The sequence below is a fragment of the Salarias fasciatus genome (genome assembly GCF_902148845.1).
Source record: "Salarias fasciatus chromosome 7 unlocalized genomic scaffold, fSalaFa1.1 super_scaffold_4, whole genome shotgun sequence".
NCBI classification, from domain to species: Eukaryota; Metazoa; Chordata; class Actinopteri; order Blenniiformes; family Blenniidae; genus Salarias; species Salarias fasciatus.
In genome coordinates, this window is record NW_021941229.1 from 27,002,164 (window position 1) to 27,026,794 (window position 24,631).

Consider the following 24,631-nt stretch of genomic DNA (forward strand, 5'->3'; position numbering starts at 1 on the left):
GCAGCGAGCTGCGATGGAGACCAAAAAAACCCAAAACAAAACAGAAATTAATTGAATCACAACGTTCCGCCTCCGTGATGTGTTCAAGTGTCAGAGGACATTCCAGCTCTGTGATGTGTTCGGGTGTCAGAGGACGTTCCGGCTCCGCGATGTGTTCGGGTGTCAGAGGACGTTCCGGCTCCGCGATGTGTTCGGGTGTCAGAGGACGTTCCGGCTCCCTGCTGACCTGCTGGTTTCTGTCTCTGTGTTTCAGCTTCGCCGCCGTCGGGACGCCGCCATGCAGAAGGTAACACACACCTCCCAGATGCTTCAGCCAAGTCAACCATACACACACCACACACACTCCTGTCCTCCTGTCCTCCTGTCCTCCTGTCCAGGTGGAGGGACGGATGTCCTCCGTCAGCCTGTCGTCCTCCAGGGCTCCCAGCGCACCGGGCTCTCCAGCCGCCGGCATCACGGTGAGCCCAAGATTCACAGAAACAACGACAGAAACAGTCAGAACAGAGACTGAGTGTGTGTGTGTGTGTGTGTGTGTGTGTGTGTGTGTGTGTGTCCAGGCCCGGGTGGACGACCAGCTGGTGGCCTACAGGGACCTGGCCGCTCTGCCCAGAGACAAAGCCATCCTGCAGGTGGAGCGACCCGACCTGATGACCTACCAGCCCCACCTCAGCTTCTCCCCCCTGGACCCCCCCCGCAGAGAGGTGCACACACACACACACACACGCACACACACACACACACACACACACACACACACACACACACACACACACACACACACACACACACACCGTCCTGGAAGCTGAAGCGAGTGATGTGGGCGGAGCTCCAGGCTGCTCAGGCTGGATGGAACCTGCCAGCATCACCTGTTCCCAGACTGCAGCAGCAGGGGAACCGGGACAGCGTCTCCTCGGACTCCTCGGACTCCTCGGACTCCTTGACCTTGCGAATGCTCTTGGCTCCGCCCTCATGAGACGCTCTGGGAGGCGTTCAAGTTCTCCGTGTCCCGGAGAGTCTGGAGGCCGGTCCAGGCAGACGTTCCAGACCTGTCCTGGGTGGCCGCTGCTGGAGAGAGGCATCATGGGGAGGTGTCCCGTCTCTCCACTGGCCGTCACCGTGGCGACGGAGCTCATCATCCCAGCGTCAGAGTGCGTGGCTGGGGGTCGGCGACTGGACAGTGGGCTGCGACTTCCTCCAGTCAGAGTGTTTATGGATGATGTGACGACGTTAAAGGTACAGAGGACGATTTTCTCAAAAGTCGAAGCCAAACGTCTGTTACTGGCTTTTTGAAAAACGCGCAGCGCCAGACCGTCCTGCCCGCTCTGCTGCTCCTCCCGAGGAAACGCCGGTCACTGCTGGAAGCGTGCGAGCGCGATCTCCTCATCTCCGGGCGTGCACGGCTCTGTTTACAGTTTCTGCGATCGGCCTCGCTCATGAAGCTTATTTTCTGAAACAGTTCCAGTTTCATGATGTCAGACTCTCCGTCAGTAAGTAGCTACTGGCTGAAACCGAAGCTCACGACTACAGAAACACTCTGAATGCGCAGATAACCGGAACGAGCGCGCTGACGGCGTCACGCAAGCATTTCTCCAGCGTGATTGACATGTTGGAGGACCAATAGTTGGCATTCGTATCCCACATCCCATCGGCTGAGAACATCCTCCACGGAAGGAATCAGACCCGGCCAATCCCGCAGCATTCCGTCATGAGAGGTCGGCCCACTGCCCCGCCTCCTGCGGCCGTTCGCCATCAGGAGGAGAGTGTGTCGCAGCCCGGAGGCTGGAGGGACTGCTGAACGCTCCGGTCAGGAGGCGGCTGGGCTGCCGAGCTGCCGGAGCAGCACCGGGCTGTCTGGGAGGACATGCTGCAGTTCCACAACTTTATTTAGCAGACGCTTTTGTCCAAAGCGACGTGCAACACTGGGGGCAACTCAGGGCTCAGTGTCTTGCCCAAGGACAATTTTTGACATGCAGACGGCGGGAGATAGGAATCGAACTCACAACATCCCAGTTGTGGGACGACTCTTTCCCCTCTGAACCACAGCCGCCCCGCCGGCAATTTCCCATTTCCAGTCTGATCGAAGAAACGAAGAGTGCTACAACAAGACTGGAGAGGATGAGCGCCGTCTGGCCACAGGGAGAACATGGAGTCCAGCTGCTGCAGTGGCTGAGGCAAAATCTGTCCTCCGGCATCGAGACATTGTGGACCACATCCAACGAGGCGGGGGGGGGGGGGGGGGGGGGGGGGGGGGGGGGGCTCTGGTCTGGGAGGATCAAGAACAACAAGGCAACAGCCTGAAGCCAGGTTCACACTTGCACGATTTTTTGCCACGATGTTGTCGTGGCAAGGCGTGCCAATCTGGAGTCACGAACCGGCTCCCGCACTGTTCACCACCAGCTCACGAATAGTTCAGGAATGCGCGCGAATGCGCGCCCGTCAGTGTCACGGACGGTCACGACGCATTCACGCATAGTTTGCGCACAGCTTACGTGCTTCCTGCTTTGGCACGACGCGTTCATGAGGCGTTCACGGCCCGGTCGCGGTATTTTGCCGTGCCCAAAATTTTGAACATTTCAAAATTCTCGTCCCGACATGGCACGCCGTCACGACGGGTTTACGCACACTTCACGCCACTGTACGAGTGGTTTGCGACTCGACTGGTACCAATGCGTGCCACAGAATCGTTCAAGTGTAAACCTGGCTTAACCCTGCAGAACGCCGCTCCCGGTGATGGAGGAGGCGCTGTGGTGCTGTGTGAGGTGTTGTGAGGTGTTGTGAGGTGTTGTGTTGAGGTGTTGTGTTGTGGTGTTGTGAGGTGTTGTGTTGTGGTGTTGTGAGGTGTTGTGTTGTGAGGTGTTGTGTTGTGGTGTTGTGAGGTGTTGTGTTGTGGTGTTGTGAGGTGTTGTGTTGAGGTGTTGTGTTGTGGTGTTGTGAGGTGTTGTGAGGTGTTGTGAGGTGTTGTGAGGTGTTGTGTTGTGGTGTTGTGAGGTGTTGTGTTGTGGTGTTGTGAGGTGTTGTGTTGAGGTGTTGTGAGGTGTTGTGTTGTGGTGTTGTGAGGTGTTGTGTTGTGGTGTTGTGAGGTGTTGTGCAGGTTACTGACGGTGTGTGTTTACATGTGTCTGCAGCGTTCTCTGTCTCCTCCGCCCACGTCTCCCAGCAGGTCTCCTGAGGTCAGTGGATCTCCCACACACACACACACACACACACACACACACACACACACACACACACACACACACACACACACGGTCAGGCAGTAACCTCCCAGAATGAAACCAGATTGAGAGTCTCCATGTTCTCCCTGCTCCTCTGTCTGGTTCTCGGGGTTAAAATGTGAAACGGAACGTCTGTTTGAACTTCAGCTCCGCTCAGAGGGAACATGGCGTCTCCAGCAACATCCAGACGGCGTTTCCATGACAACATTCCATTGTTTTTGGGTTACCTGGTCAGCAGGTCGACAGATTGACTCGTCTGATTGGTTCTCAGGTCAAGGTTCTCAAGGAGGAGAGTGAGAACGTTTCCCCCGGAGGTTCCACGCTGACACTGCAGGCAGAACGCAAGCTCAGCGGCAGCCTGCAGCACTTCCACCGGCCAGGTGAGCAGCACGGCTTAATCCTGGCCTAATCCTGGTTTAATCCTGGCTTAATCCTGGTTTAAACCTGGCTTAAGCCTGACTTAAGCCTGGTTTAAGCCTGAGTTCAGCCTCATCGAACCTCAGCGAACGAATCAAACCTGAGCTCAGGAGCTCCGCCTAACCTAAACCTGACATAAACCTGGCTTAAGGTTGAGCCAAACCTGAGCTTTGTCTGACTTCCACCTGACTTAAACCTGAACTAAACCTAAACTAAACCTATCTAAAACCTGACTTAAACCTGACTTAGATCTGACTTAAACCTGGACTAAACCTGAACCCCAAACTGACCTGAGGTCTTTGTGTTTTTCAGATAACGGGACGAACATCTACAGGAAGCCCCCCATCTACAAACAAGGTGTGTGTGTGTGTGTGTGTGTGTGTGTGTGTGTGTGTGTGTGTGTGTGTGTGTGTGTGAGCGTGTGTGTGTGTGTGTGTGTGTGTGTGTGTGTGTGTGTGTGTGTGTGTGTGTGTGTGTGTGTGTGTGTGTGTGAGCGTGTGTGTGTGTGTGTGTGTGTGTGTGTGTGTGTGTGTGTGTGTGTGTGTGTGTGAGCGTGTGTGTGTGTGTGTGTGTGTGTGTGTGTGTGTGTGTGTGTGTTCACCGGCTCCTCTCAGATCTCTCCAGGCCTCCGGAGCTCGTCTCCTCCAGAGTCGTCCAGTCGGCCAAGTTCCCGGCGGCTCAGCCTCCAGACCCCAACCAGCCGTCCAAGATCGAGACCGAGTACTGGCCCTGCCCCCCCTCGCTGGCCGCCATGGGTAACACACACACACACACACACACACACACACAGGCACAGGCTGGGGTTGCCGGGGTAACGGGGTAACGGGGTGATGTGACCTGCTGCAGAGATCGAGTGGAGGAAGAAGAAGTTGCAGGAGGAAGACGAGCTCCAGGATCTGAGCGAGGAGAACACAACGCTGCAGGAGCAGGAGCTGGAGAAGGTCTGGGAGGGGGGGCGTCGCCCTGGGGGGTGGGGGTCCTGCGGGGGGGGGGGGTGTCCGGGGGGAACTTGTGTTGTTGTCATCGTCTGCTTTGTGTCGATCTGCAGATTAAATCCAATCTGGGTCGTTTGATCCTGAAGGAGGAGAAAGAGAAAGAAGTGAGCTTCAGGAGGAAAACCCAGTCGCTGCCCGACAGGACGCACGGCAGTAAGACACAGCGCCTCCTGCTGGACGCCCCTCCTCCTGCTGGACACCCCTCCTCCTGCTCCCCCTCCTCTTCCTCCACCTCCTCCTCCTCCCCCTCTTCCTCCACCCCCCCCCCCTCGTCTTCCTCCTCGTCCTCTTCCTCCTCCTCCTCTGATTGTCCTGTCTGTCCTCCAGGTTTGTCCTCCGGTGCCTCGAAGTCTCCGTCTCGCTCCGGTTTGACCAGAGTGAGTCAGAGATCAATAAATCAGCAGCTTCTGTGATCAGCAGAGGTTAACTGGATAGCTTGAACATAACTCATCACTGTGTGTGTGTGTGTGTGTGTGTGTGTGTGTGTGTGTGTGTGTGTGTGTGTGTGTGTGTGTGTGTGCTCAGATGCAGTCAGCAGAGTTTTCCACGGACTCGGAGAAGGGACGATCAGGTACCAGCTGCTCCTGTTGACGATCAGACTTTAATAAACTAAACACAGACCTCGAAGCTTCACGATGCTGGAGTCAAATGACCGACCGCGGCGCTGCAGAGCCTGAAAGAACAGACTGGAACTGGAAGAACAGCCAGACCTCGTCTCTTTGTGTTTGTTCAAAAGTTTCATTCATGACTCTAACACTGATCCTCTGTCTGCCTTACAGCTGCTCAGGTGAGTGTGTGTGTGTGTGTGTGCGTGTGTGTGTGTGTGTGTGCGTGTGTGTGTGTGTGTGTGTGTGTGTGTGTGTGTGTGTGTGTAGTATCTTGAGTGCAGAAAGTGTTGTTGTGTTTGTGTAGAACGGAGAAGCTCGCAAGGAGCGACTGGACCGAGGAAACTCTCTGCCCAGCATCCTGGAGCAGAAGGTAACACACTGTGACACACCGTAACACACTGTGACACACCGTAACACACTGTAACACACCGTAACACACTGTGACACACCGTAACACACAGTAACACACTGTAGCACACCGTAACACACTGTGACACACCGTAACACACTGTGACACACCGTAACACACTGTAACACACCGTAACACACTGTGACACACCGTAACACACTGTGACACACCGTAACACACTGTAACACACCGTAACACATCGTAACACACTGTGACACACCGTAACACACCGTAACACACCGTGACACACCGTAACACACTGTAACACACCGTAACACACTGTGACACACCGTAACACACCGTAACACACTGTGACACACCGTAACACACCGTAACACACTGTAACACACCGTAACACACTGTAACACACTGTAACACACCGTAACACACTGTAACACACCGTAACACACCGTTACACACTGTGACACACTGTGACACACCGTAACACACTGTGATACACTGTGGCACACCGTAACACACTGTAACACACCATAACACACTGTGACACACCGTAACACTGTGACACACCGTAACACACTGTGACACACCGTAACACACTGTGACACACCGTAACACACTGTAACACACTGTAACACACCCTAACACACTGTAACACACCGTAATACACTGTAACACACTGTAACACACCCTAACACACTGTAACACACTGTGACACACCGTAACACACTGTAACACACCGTAACACACCGTTACACACTTTGACACACCGTAACACACTGTGACACACTGTAACACACTGTGACACACCCTAACACACTGTAACACACCGTAATACACTGTAACACACTGTAACACACCCTAACACACTGTAACACACCGTAATACACTGTAACACACTGTAACACACCCTAACACACTGTAACACACCGTAACACACTGTGACACACCGTAACACACTGTAACACACCTTAACGCACCGTTACACACTTTGACACACCGTAACACACTGTGACACACTGTAGCACACCGTAACACACTGTAACACACTGTGACACACCGTAACACACCGTTACACACTGTAACACACTGTATCACACCGTAACACACCACAACACACTGTTACACACTGTGACACATTCTGACACACCATAAGACACAGTGACACACTATAAGACACTCTGTCAGTCTCTGTCTGTCTCTGTCAGTCTCTGTCTGTCTCTCATCTCCACGGAGCTGACTGTCCTCTGATGTTTCCTCTCTCCAGGTTTACCCCTACCAGGCTCTGATGGTGACCCACAGGGGGCGCTGTAAGCTGCCTCCCGGAGTCGACCGCACCCGGCTGGAGGTGAGGGTTCGACGCCCGGCCGCCCGGCTCGGCGGCTGCCCGTCAGCTGACCCGTCTGCTCTGCTTTCAGAGGCACCTGGCCCCAGAGGAGTTCCTGCAGGTGTTCGGGATGCCGATGGCCGAGTTCGACCGCCTGTCGCTATGGAGACGGAACGAGCTGAAGAAGAAAGCCTCGCTTTTCTAACAGGAAGTGACCTCACGAGCAGGAGAAACACCAGATAACCAATCAGCAAGCATCAGACACGCCCCTCCCTCTAAACTAACTAATCACCTGCCTGGGTATGCACTGGCCCCGCCCCCTGCCCCGCCAAGCCCCGCCCCCCTGTGGATCATTTAATGAAGGCTGGTCCTGACTAACCCTTTAACTCAGACTAACCTCCACTCACGTTACCCATAATGCACCTGTAGCCAGCACCGACGGGAGCCGGAGGAGAGCAGCTCCAGTCTCACCTCCCACTTTCACTTTTTCTAAAAGACGTTTCTCCAAACGTTCCGAAGCGAGATGAGAAAAGTTTCCTTCCTGAACATTCCTGAAGCGTCCGGAGCTTCGAGCCGTCGGATGTGGAGAAGAAGCGCCGAGCGCCGGGCTCGCCGCCGCCGAAACGCCTGACGTGAGGAACTCAGCTGGCGGCGGCTCGTTACTGCCACCCGGTGCACGGCGGCGGCACCATCACACAAACACCTGATGAAGACGGAACGTCGGGACTGTTCTGGTTCTGCTGTTTCTGTTCATAACGTTGTTTTCAGTTCATCATGCTGTTTTTTTAACTTCAGTTGTTTGGATTTGGTTAGATTTTGTCTTCGTTTCGTCGCTTTCTGTCACTTCAGTGTTGACTGTCGAGCATCAGACTTTATTTTGACGATGTTTCTTATTTATTTTAGTTCAACATGTCTTCTTTTTTATCAGTGTAAAGTCTCAAAGTGTGAAGTTCTCCTTTAAAACTTCTAACTGGGCTTGAATGAGTTTGTGGTGAGACAGCTGCAGTTCGGCTGCAGTCCAGCAGAGGGCGCTCTAACTCCAACTTCATTCAGATTAAAACACTTATTGTCTCAGCTTGAACAGATGTTCCTTTATGTGAATAAATCTCCAGACGCAAAAAGACAAAATAAAGTTTAAAAACAGAAAAGGAACTTTAAAAAATATTTTATATTGGATTTTCTTCCATTTTTTGATAACTTTTTTTTTTTTTCAGTAATTTGAGTTGATTGTACCACGTTTTAGGGGGCCCGGGAGTTTTTTATTTTCAATCTAATTCATCAGTTTGTAAATGTTTTTCCTTTATTAAGATATTTTTGTGTATTTGCATATTTTTCAGTTGTATATATATATATATATTATTCATGCTGTTTGTTATCAACGCTTTAATCATCCATTACGTTTTATTGTTTATATTTATTTGAATTATTGTGTTTTTTGATGCTTTTTTTTAACATATTGTGCCTCTTCTGGGTAATCACTTCCATTTAATTTCGTGTTGCGTTCAAGGACCTCCTCGGCGATGGGTGCATTCAAAGACAGTTGGTGACGACTGCTGGCTCTCCTCTGTGACTCAGACGTGTAAACAGCTGATTGTAAAAATATTTATTTGCTTCTTACTTATGGGACGATTGTATTTTCACCAACCTGCTGCAGTGACGCTGCTCTGATAATCAACATGGTCGTATGTAGTTCTGTTAACACACACACACACACACACACACACACACCCCTCCGGTCTCACCTGCGTCCTCTCATCCTGTTTCTGTCCCTTTGTGTGAACGAGTCCAATAAATCTGAGAAAAACCTGAAGCTTTGCTCGGTTTTTACCTTGAACGCATCAATCACACACAGAACTGTGAGACAGTGAACGCCTCATCCCACGAGACTCAGGTGGACCATGAACGCCTCATCGGGAGACTACAGCCGGACAGTGAACGCCTCATGAGGAGACTACAGCTGGACAGTGAACGCCTCATCAGGAGACTACAGCTGGACAGTGAACGCCTCATCAGGAGACTACAGCTGGACAGTGAACGCCTCATCAGGGGACGACAGCTGGACAGTGAACGCCTCATCAGGGGACTACAGCTGGACAGTGAACGCCTCATCAGGGGACGACAGCTGGACAGTGAACGCCTCATCAAGAGACTACAGCTTATGTTGTCGCTGTGGTGCGTTCAATGTCACGTCTCCAGCAGCCTCCAGCGTCGTGGTGCATTCAAATGCCTCCTGCAGGTGAGGATGAGGAGGATTGCTGTTGCTAAGGAACTCCACTCTCCACCTGAGAAGTTTTCAATGCCGACAGCGGCGTCCTCCCACGCCGGCCTCTGATTGGCTGTCCCGCCGGCGGCCTCGAGCACAAAGAGACGCGGAGGCGGCGGCATTTCAGGTCTTTTTTTATTTGAATGGAGTGAAACATGTAAAGAAATGAGAGGTCCCACGGGACCTGAACGCCACAACAAGTCGCCTCCGTCTCGGGTCGGAGGGATTCGAACCGTCTGTACATTCAGGGAGGAGCGAGCCGCTGCTCCACCTCCTCTTCAGGGTTTTTCCACTTTATGTGCAACTCCGCTCAGCTGCCTCCACCGGGGCCAAACATGAGGCTGGAGGCCCAGCAGGAGGCCTTTAGAGGACATTTTTAAATTCAGACAATTTTAATTTCATTTCCTCCAAACAAAAAAAAATCATTTATTCTCAGAATATTCTCTCTTAATATTTGTACATTTATCAGAACATTTTAGACACGGATCTGAAAGAAAAAGCAGAAATATTAAACGTCACCTTGAATTTCGCTGAAACGAGATAAACAGCAGCTGATTCGTCGTTTTCAGCTTTTTCCACTGATTTAAAAAAAAAACTGAAATATTTTCAGTCATTTTGAAGCTGCAGATTTGACTAATAAACTGGAAAAATCCTTTAACACCCCCGAACCCCCGTCCTCACCCCCCCATCCCCCCCCCCCATCCCCCCCTCCCCTCCTCCACCCACTCGGTCCGTTTCAGCTCACATGTAAAAAAAACAACCAAAAAAAAAAAGAAAAAACAGGAAACAGTTCAAATGAAAACAATCATAAAAACACCGACCGACACTCGCTCGGCAGAGTCACACTGATGTTGGCAAGACGTGTGTGTGTGTGTGTGTGTGTGTGTGTGTGTGTGTGTGTGTGTGTGTGTGTGTGTGTGTCAGTCAGACGGATGCAGCGGTGGAGCAGTGGAGCAGACCGGGACTCGAACCGGGCTCCGGAGGAGGGGGGGCGGGGCGGACGCTTGAGATTTAAACTGTTCAGTCTTTAAACCCGAAGATTCAAACATGATCCAATAAATTAAGCAGGAAGAGGAAGAGGAGAGAGGAAGAGGAGAGAGGAAGAGGAGAGAGGAGGAGGAGGAGGGGAGAGGAGGAGGAGGGAGGAAGAGGAGGAAGAGGAGGGAGGAAGAGGAGGAGGAGGTGCAGCAGGAGGAAGAGGAGGAGGAGGTGCAGCAGAAGGAAAAGCAGGAAGGAGGAGCAGCAGGAGGAAGGAGGGGGAGGAGCAGGGAGCAGCGGCGGCGGCGCCCCCTTCAGGCCTGAGCGTTGGTTCCGTTCTTGTCTGGCGGCAGGTTGTTGAGCGGCGGCGCGGCGGCGGCGGCGGCGTCGTGCTGCGTGCTGTCGCGGCGCGGCGGCATGCGCTCGTTGATGCGGTCCAGGCCGCGCGCCTCCTCGAAGCTCTGGATCTTGTGCTGCGGTTTGAATCCTTGGATGGCTGCGGGCAGAGAGGGGAGGAGCCAATCAGACGCCGCCTTCAAAATAAACCGCTCCCACCACTCCAACGTTCACAGGCGCGGGGGCGGGGCTAGACCGCACACTTCCTGTTCCACAGCCAATCACTTCCAGAAACACTGAAACCTTCTTTATCGTTACTTCTGCTGCTTTTGTCCTGAAACGTTTAACGACTGAATCTGATTCTCTACAAATACAATAGAAATCTTCTACTAGTCTGATGGTTCTTCACACACACACACACACACACACACACACACACACACACACACACACACACACACACACACACACACACACACACACACACACACACACACACACACACACACACACACACAGCAGAGCAGTGTAGAAACTTACTTGCAGCAGCAGCAGAGCAGCGTGAAACAAAGAGACTCGTTAAAGAAACATTTCATCAACCGACACTCAACGAGCAACACACTGGGGGGGGGGATGAGTCAGGATCGGGACGGATGGGTCAGGATAGGAGGGGTGGGTTAGGAGGGGGGGATGGGGAGGGATGGGTCAGGATCAAGAGGGATGGGGAGGATCCTGGGGGACGGGTCAGGACTGGGAGGGGGGATGGTCAGTATAGGGAGGATGGGTCAGGATCAGGGAGGGATAGGGTCAGGATTCGGGGTATTGGGGGAGGATCGGGGAGGATCAGGGTTCAGGATCAGGTGGAATGGGTCAGGATCGGAGGAGATAGTTCAGGATTGGGGGGAGGATGGGAGGGGAGGATCGGGAGGGACGGGGGAGGGATGGGGGGATGGGGAGGGACGGGGGAGGGATGGGGGGGGGATGGGGGGGACGGGGGAGGGATGGGGGAGGGATGGGGGATGGCAGACGGTCGTACCTCGTGCCTCCTCGGCCTCTACGGTGGCTGTGTAAGCGTGAGTAGGAGTGCCATGCCCAAAACCAGAGAGAGAGAGTGGGGGGGTTAAACATCACAGCAAACGCTCACTGTCAGTCACAGCACAAGCCCCGCCCACAGCCCATTGGCCCCGCCCACAGCCCCACGCACGATTCAAACCCCGCCCCTCACAGACAAATGCAGCCTTCATCATCATCATCATCATCTCTCACTCTTCAGGTGAAACTGTTCTGTGCTTATAGGAGTGTGTGTGTGTGTGTGTGTGTGTGTGTGTGTGTGTGTGTGTGTGTGTGTGTGTGTGTGTGTGTGTGTGTGTGTGTGTGTGTGTGTGTGTGTGTGTGTTAGCCTCAGGCTGTGAGTTCAGGCTTCATTAGCATTAGCGTTAGCTCAGCTGTGTTGCGCTCACCGCTCTGCAGAGTTCTCCGTCCTCCGGCCAAAACGCCCAGAGGAAGAGTTCCTGTCGGGGTGAGACCCTTCAGCTGCAGGACGCTCTCGTTCTCCTCCCTGGACACACACACACACGCACACACACACACACACGCACACACACACACACACACACACAAAGATTTATTTCAGACAACATCTTAACTAGAACACAGAGCAGAAGTCTGAACTGCTCTTCAACTCGTCTGAATCCGGTCCGGGTCCAGTCTGAATCCGGTCCGGGTCCAGTCTGAATCCGGTCCGGGTCCAGTCTGAATCCGGTCCGGGTCCAGTCTGAATCTGGTCCGGGTCCAGTCTGAATCCGGTCCGGGTCCAGTCTGAATCCGGTCCGTACTGGTCTGGTCTGGGCCCCTCATGCTGGACCTCGGAGCGAGTCAGGGCGAATCAGCAGACAGGAAGTAAACTGCTGTGAAGACGGTTTGGTTCTGATCCAGTTCTGGGCTCCTGCTGATCGGTGCAGCTCCTCCAGACTGTGACACACTTCCTGGACTAAAGGAGGCCGTGAGCCCAACCAGAGCAAAGTCATTACAGAAAGTGGAGCAAACGCTGGAAAAGGAACCGTCTTCTCTCGATAACCTGGATTCTGCAGACGAGTCCGACCAGAACCTGCAGCAGCACAGACCCTGCTGGTCCCAGGTCCGGCCTCCAGGTGGAGCCGTTCTAGCTACGACTCCAGAGTCCTTCATCAGACACCTGAATGGCTGAATGTGACGGCATGAAGACAAGCTTTCAAAATAAAAGAGGCTCGAGGACAGAACCCTGAGGAACGCCACAGAGGAAACGCCACACATGAACCAGGAAGTGAGAGAAACCAACCTGAGGACGGAGAACACTCGAGCCATCTTCCCAATGGCCCGGATCTTATTCCTGATCACCTCCTTCCTGACGGCTGGAGCGCCACCTGGAGGACACACACACACACACACAGAGAAACACACATACACACACACACACACACACACACACACACAGAGAAACGCACAGAGAAACACACAAAGAAACACACTTCAGTCCTGTGGGAGTCCTCCAACATGGAGGACAGACGGGTGTCTGTTCCGTGACTGCAGTGACGAGACGACCTCTGACCTTCTCCGGTGTCGTCTCCTTCAGACATGAGCTCGTCATCAGAGCAGATGTTCAACACGTTCACCAGCATCTCCGTCACTGAAACACAGCCGGGCACAATGTCAGAGGAGCCCAGAGCGGAGCCCTGAGGAACACCGCGGCACCCCCCACTCCTGATCCCAACAGAGCCAAGAGCAGAACCCTGAGGAACACCGCGGCACCCCCACTCCTGATCCCAACAGAGCCAAGAGCAGAACCCTGAGGAACACCGCGGCACCCCCCACTCCTGATCCCCACGGAGGCCAGAGCGGAGCCCTGAGGAACACCGCGGCACCCCCCACTCCTGATCCCCGCAAAGCCCAGAGCAGAGCCCTGAGGAACACCGCCGCACCCCCCACTCCTGATCCCCACGGAGCCCAGAGCGGAGCCCTGAGGAACACCGCGGCGCCCCCCACGGAGCCCAGAGCGGAGCCCTGAGGAACACCGCGGCGCCCCCCACTCCTGATCCCCACGGAGCCCAGAGCGGAGCCCTGAGGAACACCGCGGCACCCCCCACTCCTGATCCCCACGGAGGCCAGAGCGGAGCCCTGAGGAACACCACGGCACCCCCCACTCCTGATCCCCGCAAAGCCCAGAGCGGAGCCCTGAGGAACACCGCGGCACCCCCACTCCTGATCCCCACGGAGGCCAGAGCGGAGCCCTGAGGAACACCGCGGCACCCCCCACTCCTGATCCCCACGGAGGCCAGAGCAGAGCCCTGAGGAACACCACGGCACCCCCCACTCCTGATCCCCGCAAAGCCCAGAGCGGAGCCCTGAGGAACACCGCGGCACCCCCCACTCCTGATCCCCGCAGAGCCCAGAGTGGAGCCCTGAGGAACACCGCGGCGCCCCCCACGGAGCCCAGAGCGGAGCCCTGAGGAACACCGCGGCACCCCCCACTCCCGATCCCCACGGAGCCCAGAGCGGAGCCCTGAGGAACATCGCAGCACCCCCCACTCCCGATCCCCATGGAGCCCAGAGCAGAGCCCTGAGGAACACCGCGCCTCGGCTCTGATGGCTGTGGCGTTCCTCAGGGCTCCGCTCTGGGTTCCGTGGAGAATGCCTCGCCTCAGCTCTGCGGGGTTCTGGACGTGGAGCAGGTTTGGTTTTTAAAGGAGCAACAATAAACAACAAAACAAAGAGCTGGAAGAACAACGAGAACTGAGTAATGAATCAAATCTGTGGCGTCCTGCTGCTGCTGTTATATCACACACACACACACACACACACCACCTGTTGGCCCGTCACACACAGAGTGTGTAGCATTGTGTCAGAATGTGTGTGTGTGTGTGTGTGTGTGTGTGTGTGTGTGTGGTCACCTTTCTCTCCGACGAAGGGCAGCGACCAGGTGAAGACGTCCATGAAGTTGGGCAGCCAGTAGGGGTGAGGGGAGCAGTTGAACTGCCGGATGTTCATCACGTTGTTCTCATACTTCAGCACCGCGGCTGCAACACACACACACACACACAGACACACACAGTCACTTTTCTGTGGAGATGAGCGGCCTCCTCCTGGTTGTCATGGTTACCGTCTCCCACCTTTGTTGTTGTAGACGTCCAGGTAGTTCGGAGCAGAGAAGATCGTGATTAAAGAAGGAAAACCTGTCGTCTGGCTCTTCCTGTACATTCGATACCTGCAGCACACACGCGCACACACGCGCACACACACACACACACACACACACACACACACACACACACACACACACACACACACACACACACACACACACACACACACACACACACACACACACACACACACACACACACACACACACACACACCACACACACACACAAAAAAAGGTTTCGCATTTAAACAGCAACGTTCTGAAAACGTCCGTTTCCATGGAGACCAGTCTGAGCAGATTAAAGAACTTCTGCTGTCGCACAGTTCTGTTAGCAGTGACTCCGAGGGTCGTCGTCATGGAAACGGACAGATAGCGGTGGTGTAACCAGGACTAACCATCTCTCAGTTCAGGGAGCAGGTCACTAGTTTACTGAGGACATTAGTTGGTTGGTTGGCTGACTGACTCGCTCGCTTAACGGAGGCTCAGTCGGCAGGTTGCTGGTTAGTTGCTGGTTAGTTGTTTTGGGGGTTTGAAGCAGTGACTCACCCGGCGTCCTGAGCTTCATGTGCTCGAATTACAGACAACAAGTTATTGTTCATCAGGAAGTCACACACTGCCGGGTAACTGCAAGACACACACACACACACACACACACACACACACACACACACACACACACACACACACACACACACACGTTAACCCTTCTGTTACCATGACAACAACAGCTGTGTCATCTTGAGATGCTAAAAGTGCTGAAATGAGGAATGAAAACCAGAGAAACTAGTCTGAAAACTAGTCCTGACCGGACGAAACGAAACGGACTCAAACCAGACTGAACGTCTCAATAACAGTGAAGCTTTATGAAGCGGGGTGAAGCGGGGTGAAGCGGGGTGAAGCGGGGTGAAGCAGGGTGAAGCAGGGTGAAGCAGGGTGAAGCAGGGTGAAGCAGATTGAAGCGGGGTGAAGCGGGGTGAAGCGGGGTGAAGCGGGGTGAAGCAGGGTGAAGCAGGGTGAAGCAGGGTGAAGCAGATTGAAGCGGGGTGAAGCGGGGTGAAGCGGGGTGAAGCGGGGTGAAGCAGGGTGAAGCAGGGTGAAGCAGGGTGAAGCAGATTGAAGCGGGGTGAAGCGGGGTGAAGCGGGGTGAAGCGGGGTGAAGCAGGGTGAAGCGGGGTGAAGCAGGGTGAAGCAGATTGAAGCGGGGTGAAGCGGGGTGAAGCGGGGTGAAGCAGGGTGAAGCAGATTGAAGCGGGGTGAAGCGGGGTGAAGCGGGGTGAAGCGGGGTGAAGCGGGGTGAAGCAGGGTGAAGCGAGGTGAAGCGGGGTGAAGCGGTGTGAAGCAGGGTGAGGCCCTCGTGGTATGGTCTCACTCCAGGTGTGTGTTTTCAGAGTGCTCAGACAGTTTAGCGAAGCGGCAGCAGACGGCAGCGATTAAAGCGACACTGAAAGAAGCTTTCAGCTCGTAACGGCTAACAGAGGCTAATACACTGTCAGAGTGAGTGAGTGTGTGTGTGTGTGTGTGTGTGTGTGTGTGTGAGAGAGAGAGAGTGAGAGAGGTGGATTTAAACAGCCCTCACTTATCCACAGATAAGCCATTGTTTGTAAAAGCTTTAATCAGCTGGGATTAGAAGAGGAATGTTTTGTCGTTTTGCTCCACAGCAGTGGAACAGCCACTCTGCTACTGCAGCATTAGCATTAGCAACACCGGGACATCTGCACCACCGGCATTAGCATTATAAACAATTTCATGAGCAGCAGGACGAGCGGAAGCGTTAACTGAGGCTATTGCTAACAGCCTTAGAGACGCTGATGCTAGTGAATGTAGAGCGAGTGTGAGACACGACAGGACAGAGACGGACAGGAAAAACTGAAGGGCGAGCAGCATTAGCGTCTCACTGAGCAGCAGCATTAGCATCAGACTGAGCAGCAGCAGCATTAGCGTCTCACTGAGCAGCAGCAGCATTAGCGTCTCACTGAGCAGCAGCAGCATTAGCGTCTCACTGAGCAGCAGCAGCATTAGCATCTCACTGAGCAGCAGCAGCATTAGCGTCTCACTGAGCAGCAGCAGCATTAGCGTCTCACTGAGCAGCAGCAGCATTAGCGTCTCACTGAGCAGCAGCAGCATTAGCATCTCACTGAGCAGCAGCAGCATTAGCATCAGACTGAGCAGCAGCAGCATTAGCGTCTCACTGAGCAGCAGCATTAGCATCAGACTGAGCAGCAGCAGCATTAGCATCTCACTGAACAGCAGCATTAGCGTCTCACTGAGCAGCAGCATTAGCATCAGACTGAGCAGCAGCAGCATTAGCGTTTCACTGAGCAGCAGCAGCATTAGCGTCTCACTGAGCAGCAGCAGCATTAGCATCTCACTGAGCAGCAGCAGCATTAGCATCAGACTGAGCAGCAGCAGCATTAGCGTCTCACTGAGCAGCAGCATTAGCATCAGACTGAGCAGCAGCAGCATTAGCATCTCACTGAACAGCAGCATTAGCGTCTCACTGAGCAGCAGCATTAGCATCAGACTGAGCAGCAGCAGCATTAGCGTTTCACTGAGCAGCAGCAGCATTAGCATCAGACTGAGCAGCAGCAGCATTAGCGTCTCACTGAGCAGCAGCAGCATTAGCATCAGACTGAGCAGCAGCAGCATTAGCGTCTCACTGAGCAGCAGCATTAGCATCAGACTGAGCAGCAGCAGCATTAGCATCTCACTGAGCAGCAGCATTAGCGTCTCACTGAGCAGCAGCAGCATTAGCATCTCACTGAGCAGCAGGAGGTAGCATTAGCATTCATGTAAACTTTGGCATTAGCAGTAGTAGCAGCATTAGCAGCATTAGCTTCCATATGAGCTCTTGCATTCGCGTTAGCAGGTAGTAGTAGCCTTGCCATTAGCATTCATGTGAGCTTTGGCATTAGCGTTAGCAAGTAGTAGTAGCATTAGCATTCCTGTGAGCTCTGGTATTAGCATGAGCAGGTACTGTAGCATTAGCGTTAGCATGTTCCCACCTGTAGAAGTAGGAGCAGCCCCTCACGCTGTTGTGGCAGAAGTGTTCCTGCGTCTTCTCCGAGCCGTAGTCCTCGCCCGGGTCCGACCACAGCAGGTCGCACATCGGCCCGAAGGCCGGCGGCTCCTTGAAGCGGTCCAGCTGAGACATCGCAACACAACAACACAACAACACAACAACAACAACAAGAACAACACAGGGTCAGTTCAGACAGACACTGAGCAGCGGCCTGCCAGCTTCACTGTCTCTGGGCCAAGGACCGCACCCTGAGGAACACCACAGCTGAGGTCTACTGATCAGAGCCGGGATCAGGGGCCAGGTTCTGATCGGAGCCGGGATCGGGGGCCAGGTTCTGATCGGAGCCGGGATCGGGGGCCAGGTTCTGATCGGAGCCGGGATCGGGGGCCAGGTTCTGATCGGAGCCGGGATCGGGGGCCAGGCTCTGATCGGAGCAGGGATCGGGGCCCAGGCTCTGATCGGAGCCAGGATCGGGGGCCAGGTTCTGATCGGAGCCAGGATCGGGGGCCAGGTTCTGATCGGACCCGGGATCGGGGCGGACCCCTGCAGACTCACCTTGCGGATGTCGTCCAGACAGGTGATCTCGGGACTCAGGCCTCCGTGGACGCAGAGGAACTGCTGGTTAAGAAGAGCAGCCAGAGGGAGGCAGTCAAACGCCTCCATGCAGGCGTCGTACACACACTCCGAGTACTTTATCTTACCTGCGCACACACACACACACACACAAAACAACACAGCATACACAAGACACACACAGAGAAAGAAAGGTTACTGAGTCATGCATTGAAGCAGGAGTGTGTGTGTGTGTGTGTGTGTGTGTGTGTGTGTGTGTGTGTGTGTGTGTGTGTGTGTGTGTGTGTGTGTGTGTGTGTGTGTGTGTGTGTGTGTGTCTCTTACACTCCTGTTTGAAGGTGAAGTACTCTGTGAGATGTCGGCACTCGTGGTTTCCTCTGAGCAGGAACAGGGTGTTTGGGTGGTTGATCTTCAGAGCCCACAGGTACAATACACACTGCACACACACCAAGAGGACAGGGTTAGTGTGTGTGTGTGTGTGTGTGTGTGTGTGTGTGTGTGTGTGTGTGTGCAGATGGATGCAGGCTGTAAGAAGGAGAAACTCCAGACTTGCGTCCAAACGCGACCTTTCGAGCCCTTCAGGCAGAAACAGCATGAGGAGCCTTACAGACAAAACTCAGGGAACCGAAAACACACGAATCCCCCGAGTCTGTTCTTCATGGAGAAATCGCTGGAGCCGAGGCGCTGCCTGACAGACTGCACTCTGGAACGCAGACCGCCCAGTGGGCAAGCGTTTCCCCCGAGTTAGTCCTGAAGGCCGCCTTCTTCCCTCCGACGCGCCCGAGAACTCGGTACAGCTCAGAACGAATCGGGACGCCAAGCCAAGAGAGGGAGTCCTATTCCCCGATTCTGTCCTGCAGGCACTTCAACAGAAACTTCATGGAGCTGCTGCCTTCCAGGCTAAACTCTGGGAACACTTGCGTCACAGCAGTAAAGAGGGACGCTGCTGCTTTGAGTTTTTCTTTGAGGGAAATTAACCAGAAACGTCTCGGTGATCAGACAACATGGCGCCTGTCTGGACCGCACACAGGAGGTGGTGCCTCTGGGAAAATTTACGCCACTGTTTATTCCTCCTCAGGCACGTTCACAATGAAGCGTCTCGTCAGCTGAGGTGGAGGTATGCCTTACAGTCTAATCTCAGGGAATACAGACATCCCTTCACCTCCATCAGGCTGAGAGGAGGACAGGAAGTCAAGAGAGGGGGATTCTGCCCCTGTGTTCGTCTGTAAGGCAGGTCAGCAGGAGGAGGCGCAGCAGGGGAAGGAGGGGGGAGGAGGAGGAGGAGGAGGAGGAGGAGGAGGAGGAGGAGGAGGAAGCAGGAGGAGGAGGAGGAGGAAGAGGAGGAAGGAGGAGGAGGAGGAGGAAGCAGGAGGAGGAGGAGGAGGAGCAGACTAAACTCTGGAATGGAAGCATACAGCAGTGGAAAAACCTCCCGAAAATTTAAACCTGAGTTCTGTCTTTCAGGCAGATCTGCAGAAGCCTCCTGACCTGTGAGGCTGAGCTCAGGGCTGCCTGGACCCGTGTGATGACTGCACGGCGTGTGTGTGTGTGTGTGTGTGTGTGTGTGTGTGTGTGTGTGTGTGTGTGTGTGTGTGTGTATAAAGCGGCAGGTGGAGCAGTCAGTCCTCCTCCTCAGTGTCTGTGCGCTCCACTTCACCACCTGTCCGCCACCGACCATCTGAGCAGCAGCGCTACCCATAATGCACTGCACAGACGGGACTGAGCTCTGCTCCTCATGTTGTTCACACGTGGGTGTGCGCCTCCCCACCATGCATGCACACACACACACACACACACACACACACACACACACACACACACACTGATATTCCACAACGAGATATATAATGACTACAAAGAGACAGAACCAAGTGTGTGTGTGTGTGTGTGTGTGTGTGTGTGTGTGTGTGTGTGTCTGTGTCTGTGTCCCACCTCGATGCTGAAGTAGCCTCGGTCCACGTAGTCTCCCAGGAAGAGGTACCGGGTGCTGCTGGGGGACCCGCCCACCTCAAACAGCTTCATCAGGTCGAAGAACTGGCCGTGGACGTCTCCGCACACTGCGCACGCACACACACACACACACACACACACACCGTTACATCGGTCTACAGCGAGTCCTGCCCTGGCCCCGGTCCCGTCCCGGGCCCACCTGTGATGGGGGCCTCCACCTCCAGCATGCACTTCTCCTGGCGCAGGATGGCGGCGCCCTCGTTGATGATGCGCAGCGCCGCCTCCTCCTGCAGCCGGCCCTCCTTCACCAGGTGGGCCTTCAGCAGCTCCACGCTGGGCCGGCCGTCCACGTACAGGTCCGCCACGCCCAGCCGGGTCCCGGGGGGGTACGGCACGGCTGCACACACACACACACACACACACACACACACACACACACACACACACACACACACACACACACACACACACACACACACACACACACACACACACACAGTCAGGAGGCATCATCCAGGTTTTCAGAAGCCCCGCCCCCCCGCCGCGCTCGCCGAGGCGCTGAGACCTGCTGGTCTACTTTCACTCTGAAACCAAACCAGGTCGCTCTCTCAGCCAATCAGAGCGCAGGACCTGAACTGGTTCACGGGCAGGAGAACCCGGAGAGGAGGGACAGGCCGCCGCCCGCCTCTCCTCGCTCCTCCACCTTTCCTCCGACGCTCAGTGGAAACGCCGTCCTCCAGCGCTCCATCGGCGAGTGACAGGACCAGGACCGGGACCGGGACCGGGACCGGGACTTTCAGGGACCGGTTCCGGGTCAGGTGACGCTGTGGAACCATATTTCTGCCTCGGTTTGTCTGAGTCAGACACACTGGGGACGGTAGAACCCGGTTCTGTTATCGGCGCCCACCGAACCCCGTCGGTTCTACCGAGTCATGTAAAGTCAAACGGTCCCTGAACGCATCGACTGTGAAGGAGTGGAAGAGTGTGGGATTTTCCATGCTGGACCTGAATGCAGCATCAACCAAGCAAACTCCTGCATTCAGCACCATTAGCATGCTAGCGTCCATTAGCATGCTAGCGTCCATTAGCATGCTAGCGTCCATTAGCATGCTAGCGTCCATTAGCATGCTAGCGTCCATTAGCATGCTAGCGTCCATTAGCATGCTAGCGTCCATTAGCACCCCAAACAGCTTTAAAGCAGAAAGGTGGAACATCTGTTTTAAACCAGAAATGTTCCATTTGAGAACTGTGGTGAAAAATTCCACCAAAATCAGAACATAAGAACTTCAATTAATTCGACAAGATGTGAAGATTCTGAAACTCAACACTAAACATGTTTATGTAAAAAAACTCGGAAAAAAATGTACATTATAAGGTGGTTTTTGTTAAAGTTTTGCTTTAAAAAGGTAAGTCTCATATATTAAAGTTTTCCAGAATGAAACAACTTGATGAGAGCAGAGAGCAGGCCGGTTCTTCAGGCAAAAAGACAAAAAGATATTTATTTCTGAAGTAAATCCTGAGTGTTCAGCAGAACAGGGCCCAGGGTGGAGCTCCGCCGTGGGGCCCACAGATCAATGGTGGATGAGGACTGAATCCTGCCACCTGATTGGATTAGCAGCAGTGAGTAAAGCGGGCGGAGCGGCGGGCGGAGCGGCGGGCGGAGCGGCGAGCGGCCGCAGGCGGGACGGCGAGGAGACGGATCCGTCAGCAGGATCTGGAGCCGGTGGATTCAGGGCGGAACCGGCAAACAGGGAGAGACGGAGATCAGCAGATCAGCTGATCCTCCTGAGAGCGCCGTCTTCACGCCACGCCGGGTTCCGGGACCGGAGGGAGGGGTCTGGCGGTCCGGCTTCTCAGCAGCTTCAACGTTTCAGAACCAGTACCTCCACGGAGTCCCTCCGGTCCCGACTCACCACGGCCTTCCAGATCAGCTTCAGGGAAGTTGAGTTTCTCCGTTTCCATGGAGACGGAGTTGAAGCATTTTTAAAAAGTTCCACGCTGGGAGCTCTGAGCGCCGTCACTGTGTAAACAGTTTGCTGTTAGTTAGTTGTTAGTTAGCTAGTTAGTTAGTTAGCTAGCTAGCGGGTTAGTCAGCTAGCACTGGAACCTGTGGTGGTGAGTGGGCGGGGTCTGAATGGACCGCCGCCAGTCACTTCCTGGAGGACGGCGAACCGATTAACCAAGGCTTCTCAACGAGTTAAACTAGCTAGCTCTGATAACCGCGGCGTCCGACCCGCGATCCGAAGGTTCCAGAGCGCCGCCGTGAGTCGACAGGTTGGCGGCGGCGGCGGACCGTCCACTTCCTGTCTGAGCAGCTTTGAGGAGGCAGCTTTAAAGCAGCTTTACGCCGGTAAGCTTCCAAACCGCGTGAGCCAATCAAACGCCGCCGACACGGCGCCAAAATACACACGTTCAGTCTGATGGGAGCCAATCAGACGCCATCGAGTCTCCCAGCGAGGACACACGTCCAGTCTGAGACACTGACACTGAAGGCCAGGTTAACTTCCTGTCTGTCTGCTCTGTCCCTTCACCTCCACCTCCGACTCCCCAGGAATGAAAACCAAACATTTCACTGACACCTAAGTCTGTACTGAGTGTGTGTGTGTGTGTGTGTGTGTGTGTGTGTGTGTGTGTGTGTGTGTGTGTTAAAAAAGAAGAACAACAGAACCAGTTCACCAGTTCTACCAAACCGTCTCTGGTTTTTTACTCTCCAAAAACTTCATCTTGGTCTCACGAGGTGTAGAAGCAGAGCAGGGCTAGAAGCTCGAGACAGTGGAGTTCCTCAGGGTTCCATCCTGGGCCCACTTTAACTCTGACAGGGCGGCTGCCTGCAGCTCCTCCAGCCCAACATCTGGCTCTGCTGGAGGAGCCTCCAGCCGCGGGCTGGGTGGAGGAGCCTCCAGCTGCGGGCTGGGTGGAGGAGCCTCCAGCCGCGGGTGGAGGAGCCTCCAGCCGCGGGCTGGCTGGAGGAGCCTCCAGCCGCGGGCTGGCTGGAGGAGCCTCCAGCCGCGGGCTGGGTGGAGGAGCCTCCAGCTGCGGGTGGAGGAGCCTCCAGCTGCGGGTGGAGGAGCCTCCAGCCGCGGGCTGGGTGGAGGAGCCTCCAGCCGCGGGCTGGGTGGGGGAGCCTCCAGCCGCGGGTGGAGGAGCCTCCAGCCGCGGGTGGAGGAGCCTCCAGCTGCGGGTGGAGGAGCTCCAGCTGCGGGCTGGGTGGAGCAGCAGCCCCGCTCGCGCTGACAGCTGCCGGGATGAGTTCCAGCTGCTGCGGGGAGCGGAGCGGCGGGGGGAGGCAGAGGGAGAGCCGCCTACCTTTGACGGGTCGCTCCACGGTCGACTGCTTGTTCGTCTCTTTCACCGACATCCTGGCCGCTGCGGGCCGGAGGCGACGAGCCGAGGTCCGGAGGGAAACTTGACAAATTCCGGACTAGCCTAGCGAGCTAGCCGAGGGCAGCTAGCCGCGCTAGCCTGGGAGCGGCGGAGCGGAGCGGAGCGTCTCAGCGCGGGCAGCGCGAGCCGAGCCGAGCCGAGCCGAGCCGAGCCGAGCCGAGCGGAGCCGGGCTGGAGGCAGAGCTGCCGGGGCGGAGGGGCGAGGGACGGAGGGAGGGAGGGGGTTCGGACCGGGCTCCGCTGCCGCTGCTGCAGGGCTGCCGAGCCGCTGTCACCGCGGGGCGGACGGAGGTCCAGGAAGCGGCCCGGGCGGCGCCGATCTCTGGCTTCAGCTGCGGCGCGCGGCGCGGCGGATCATCGCCGACTTGATCCCTTTATTCTCGGACGAGGCGCATCAGCTCCAGGCCGCCGCTCCAGCTTTCCCTTTTTTTCCCGTCGTGATCCGATGTGTCTCCAGACCGCTGTCGGATTACAATAATCCGCCGCAAGCGGATTTCCTACAACATGGCTCGACGCGGGGGGTTGTGGGTAATGTAGTTTTAATGTCAGATCAACGCGCCGCCTCCGCATCCCGCCAGTCCCGCACGGAACCGCACGGAACCGCACGGCTCCGCACGGCACCAGCCGAACTACACAACAACAAAACAACTGAAACACAAACAATTAATACAAACCAACAATTCGGCGTGCACAAAGTAACACAAAATACCCCGAGAAGACACAAAAACACAGACAGGAAAACTACAGTTACAACTACAAAAACAGAAGAACGCTCCTCAAGAAGACACCAAGGTCAGAAAGACAACAACAAAAACACACAATACACGCAAAAAGTTCATCATTTTTCAATTACTGAGTTATGATTCTGTCCGACCTGCACGGGAGGAGCAGAGCGCCACCACGTGGACACACACGGCACACACTCTGGCTAACACACACACACACACACACACACACAAACACACACACAATCAACACAACCATTAAGTGTTTGTTTCCACTTTCATTTGTTCATTTTAA

At 54.9% G+C, this 24,631-nt stretch overlaps 2 protein-coding genes across 3 annotated transcripts in view; one reads left to right on the top strand and one right to left on the bottom strand.

Moving 5' to 3' along the window:
- Positions 1 to 7,163, top strand: part of dmtn (dematin actin binding protein) — an 11,313-nt gene extending 4,150 nt beyond the window's left edge. The window contains exons 2-16 of the mRNA XM_030084227.1: positions 254 to 286; positions 378 to 458; positions 558 to 701; positions 3,126 to 3,170; positions 3,487 to 3,595; positions 3,945 to 3,989; positions 4,247 to 4,387; positions 4,479 to 4,573; positions 4,681 to 4,780; positions 4,955 to 5,004; positions 5,153 to 5,198; positions 5,407 to 5,414; positions 5,540 to 5,605; positions 6,870 to 6,950; positions 7,021 to 7,163. Of these exons, the coding sequence (XP_029940087.1) occupies positions 278 to 286; positions 378 to 458; positions 558 to 701; positions 3,126 to 3,170; positions 3,487 to 3,595; positions 3,945 to 3,989; positions 4,247 to 4,387; positions 4,479 to 4,573; positions 4,681 to 4,780; positions 4,955 to 5,004; positions 5,153 to 5,198; positions 5,407 to 5,414; positions 5,540 to 5,605; positions 6,870 to 6,950; positions 7,021 to 7,134 (1,134 nt within the window). The 5' untranslated portion in view covers positions 254 to 277 and the 3' untranslated portion in view covers positions 7,135 to 7,163. The remainder of the gene's footprint in view (positions 1 to 253; positions 287 to 377; positions 459 to 557; positions 702 to 3,125; positions 3,171 to 3,486; positions 3,596 to 3,944; positions 3,990 to 4,246; positions 4,388 to 4,478; positions 4,574 to 4,680; positions 4,781 to 4,954; positions 5,005 to 5,152; positions 5,199 to 5,406; positions 5,415 to 5,539; positions 5,606 to 6,869; positions 6,951 to 7,020) is intronic.
- A 2,147-nt stretch (positions 7,164 to 9,310) lies between these two features.
- On the bottom strand, positions 9,311 to 24,126 carry ppp3ccb (protein phosphatase 3, catalytic subunit, gamma isozyme, b). 2 transcript variants are annotated; one of them, XM_030084217.1, is made up of 14 exons: positions 23,534 to 24,126; positions 20,427 to 20,624; positions 20,210 to 20,334; positions 18,602 to 18,713; positions 18,260 to 18,405; positions 17,688 to 17,827; positions 15,232 to 15,309; positions 14,652 to 14,746; positions 14,433 to 14,558; positions 13,094 to 13,171; positions 12,824 to 12,908; positions 11,967 to 12,064; positions 11,543 to 11,569; positions 9,311 to 10,657 (listed from the first exon to the last, which is right to left on the bottom strand). In XM_030084217.1, exons 1-14 carry the CDS (start codon positions 23,583 to 23,585, stop codon positions 10,485 to 10,487), a joined length of 1,533 nt encoding a protein of 510 aa, XP_029940077.1. In that variant the 5' UTR covers positions 23,586 to 24,126; the 3' UTR covers positions 9,311 to 10,484. The 2 variants fall into 2 exon arrangements, with proteins under 2 accessions (XP_029940077.1, XP_029940076.1); XM_030084216.1 differs by having other exon boundaries at positions 9,311 to 10,666.
- Between the last annotated feature and the right edge of the window lie 505 nt (positions 24,127 to 24,631).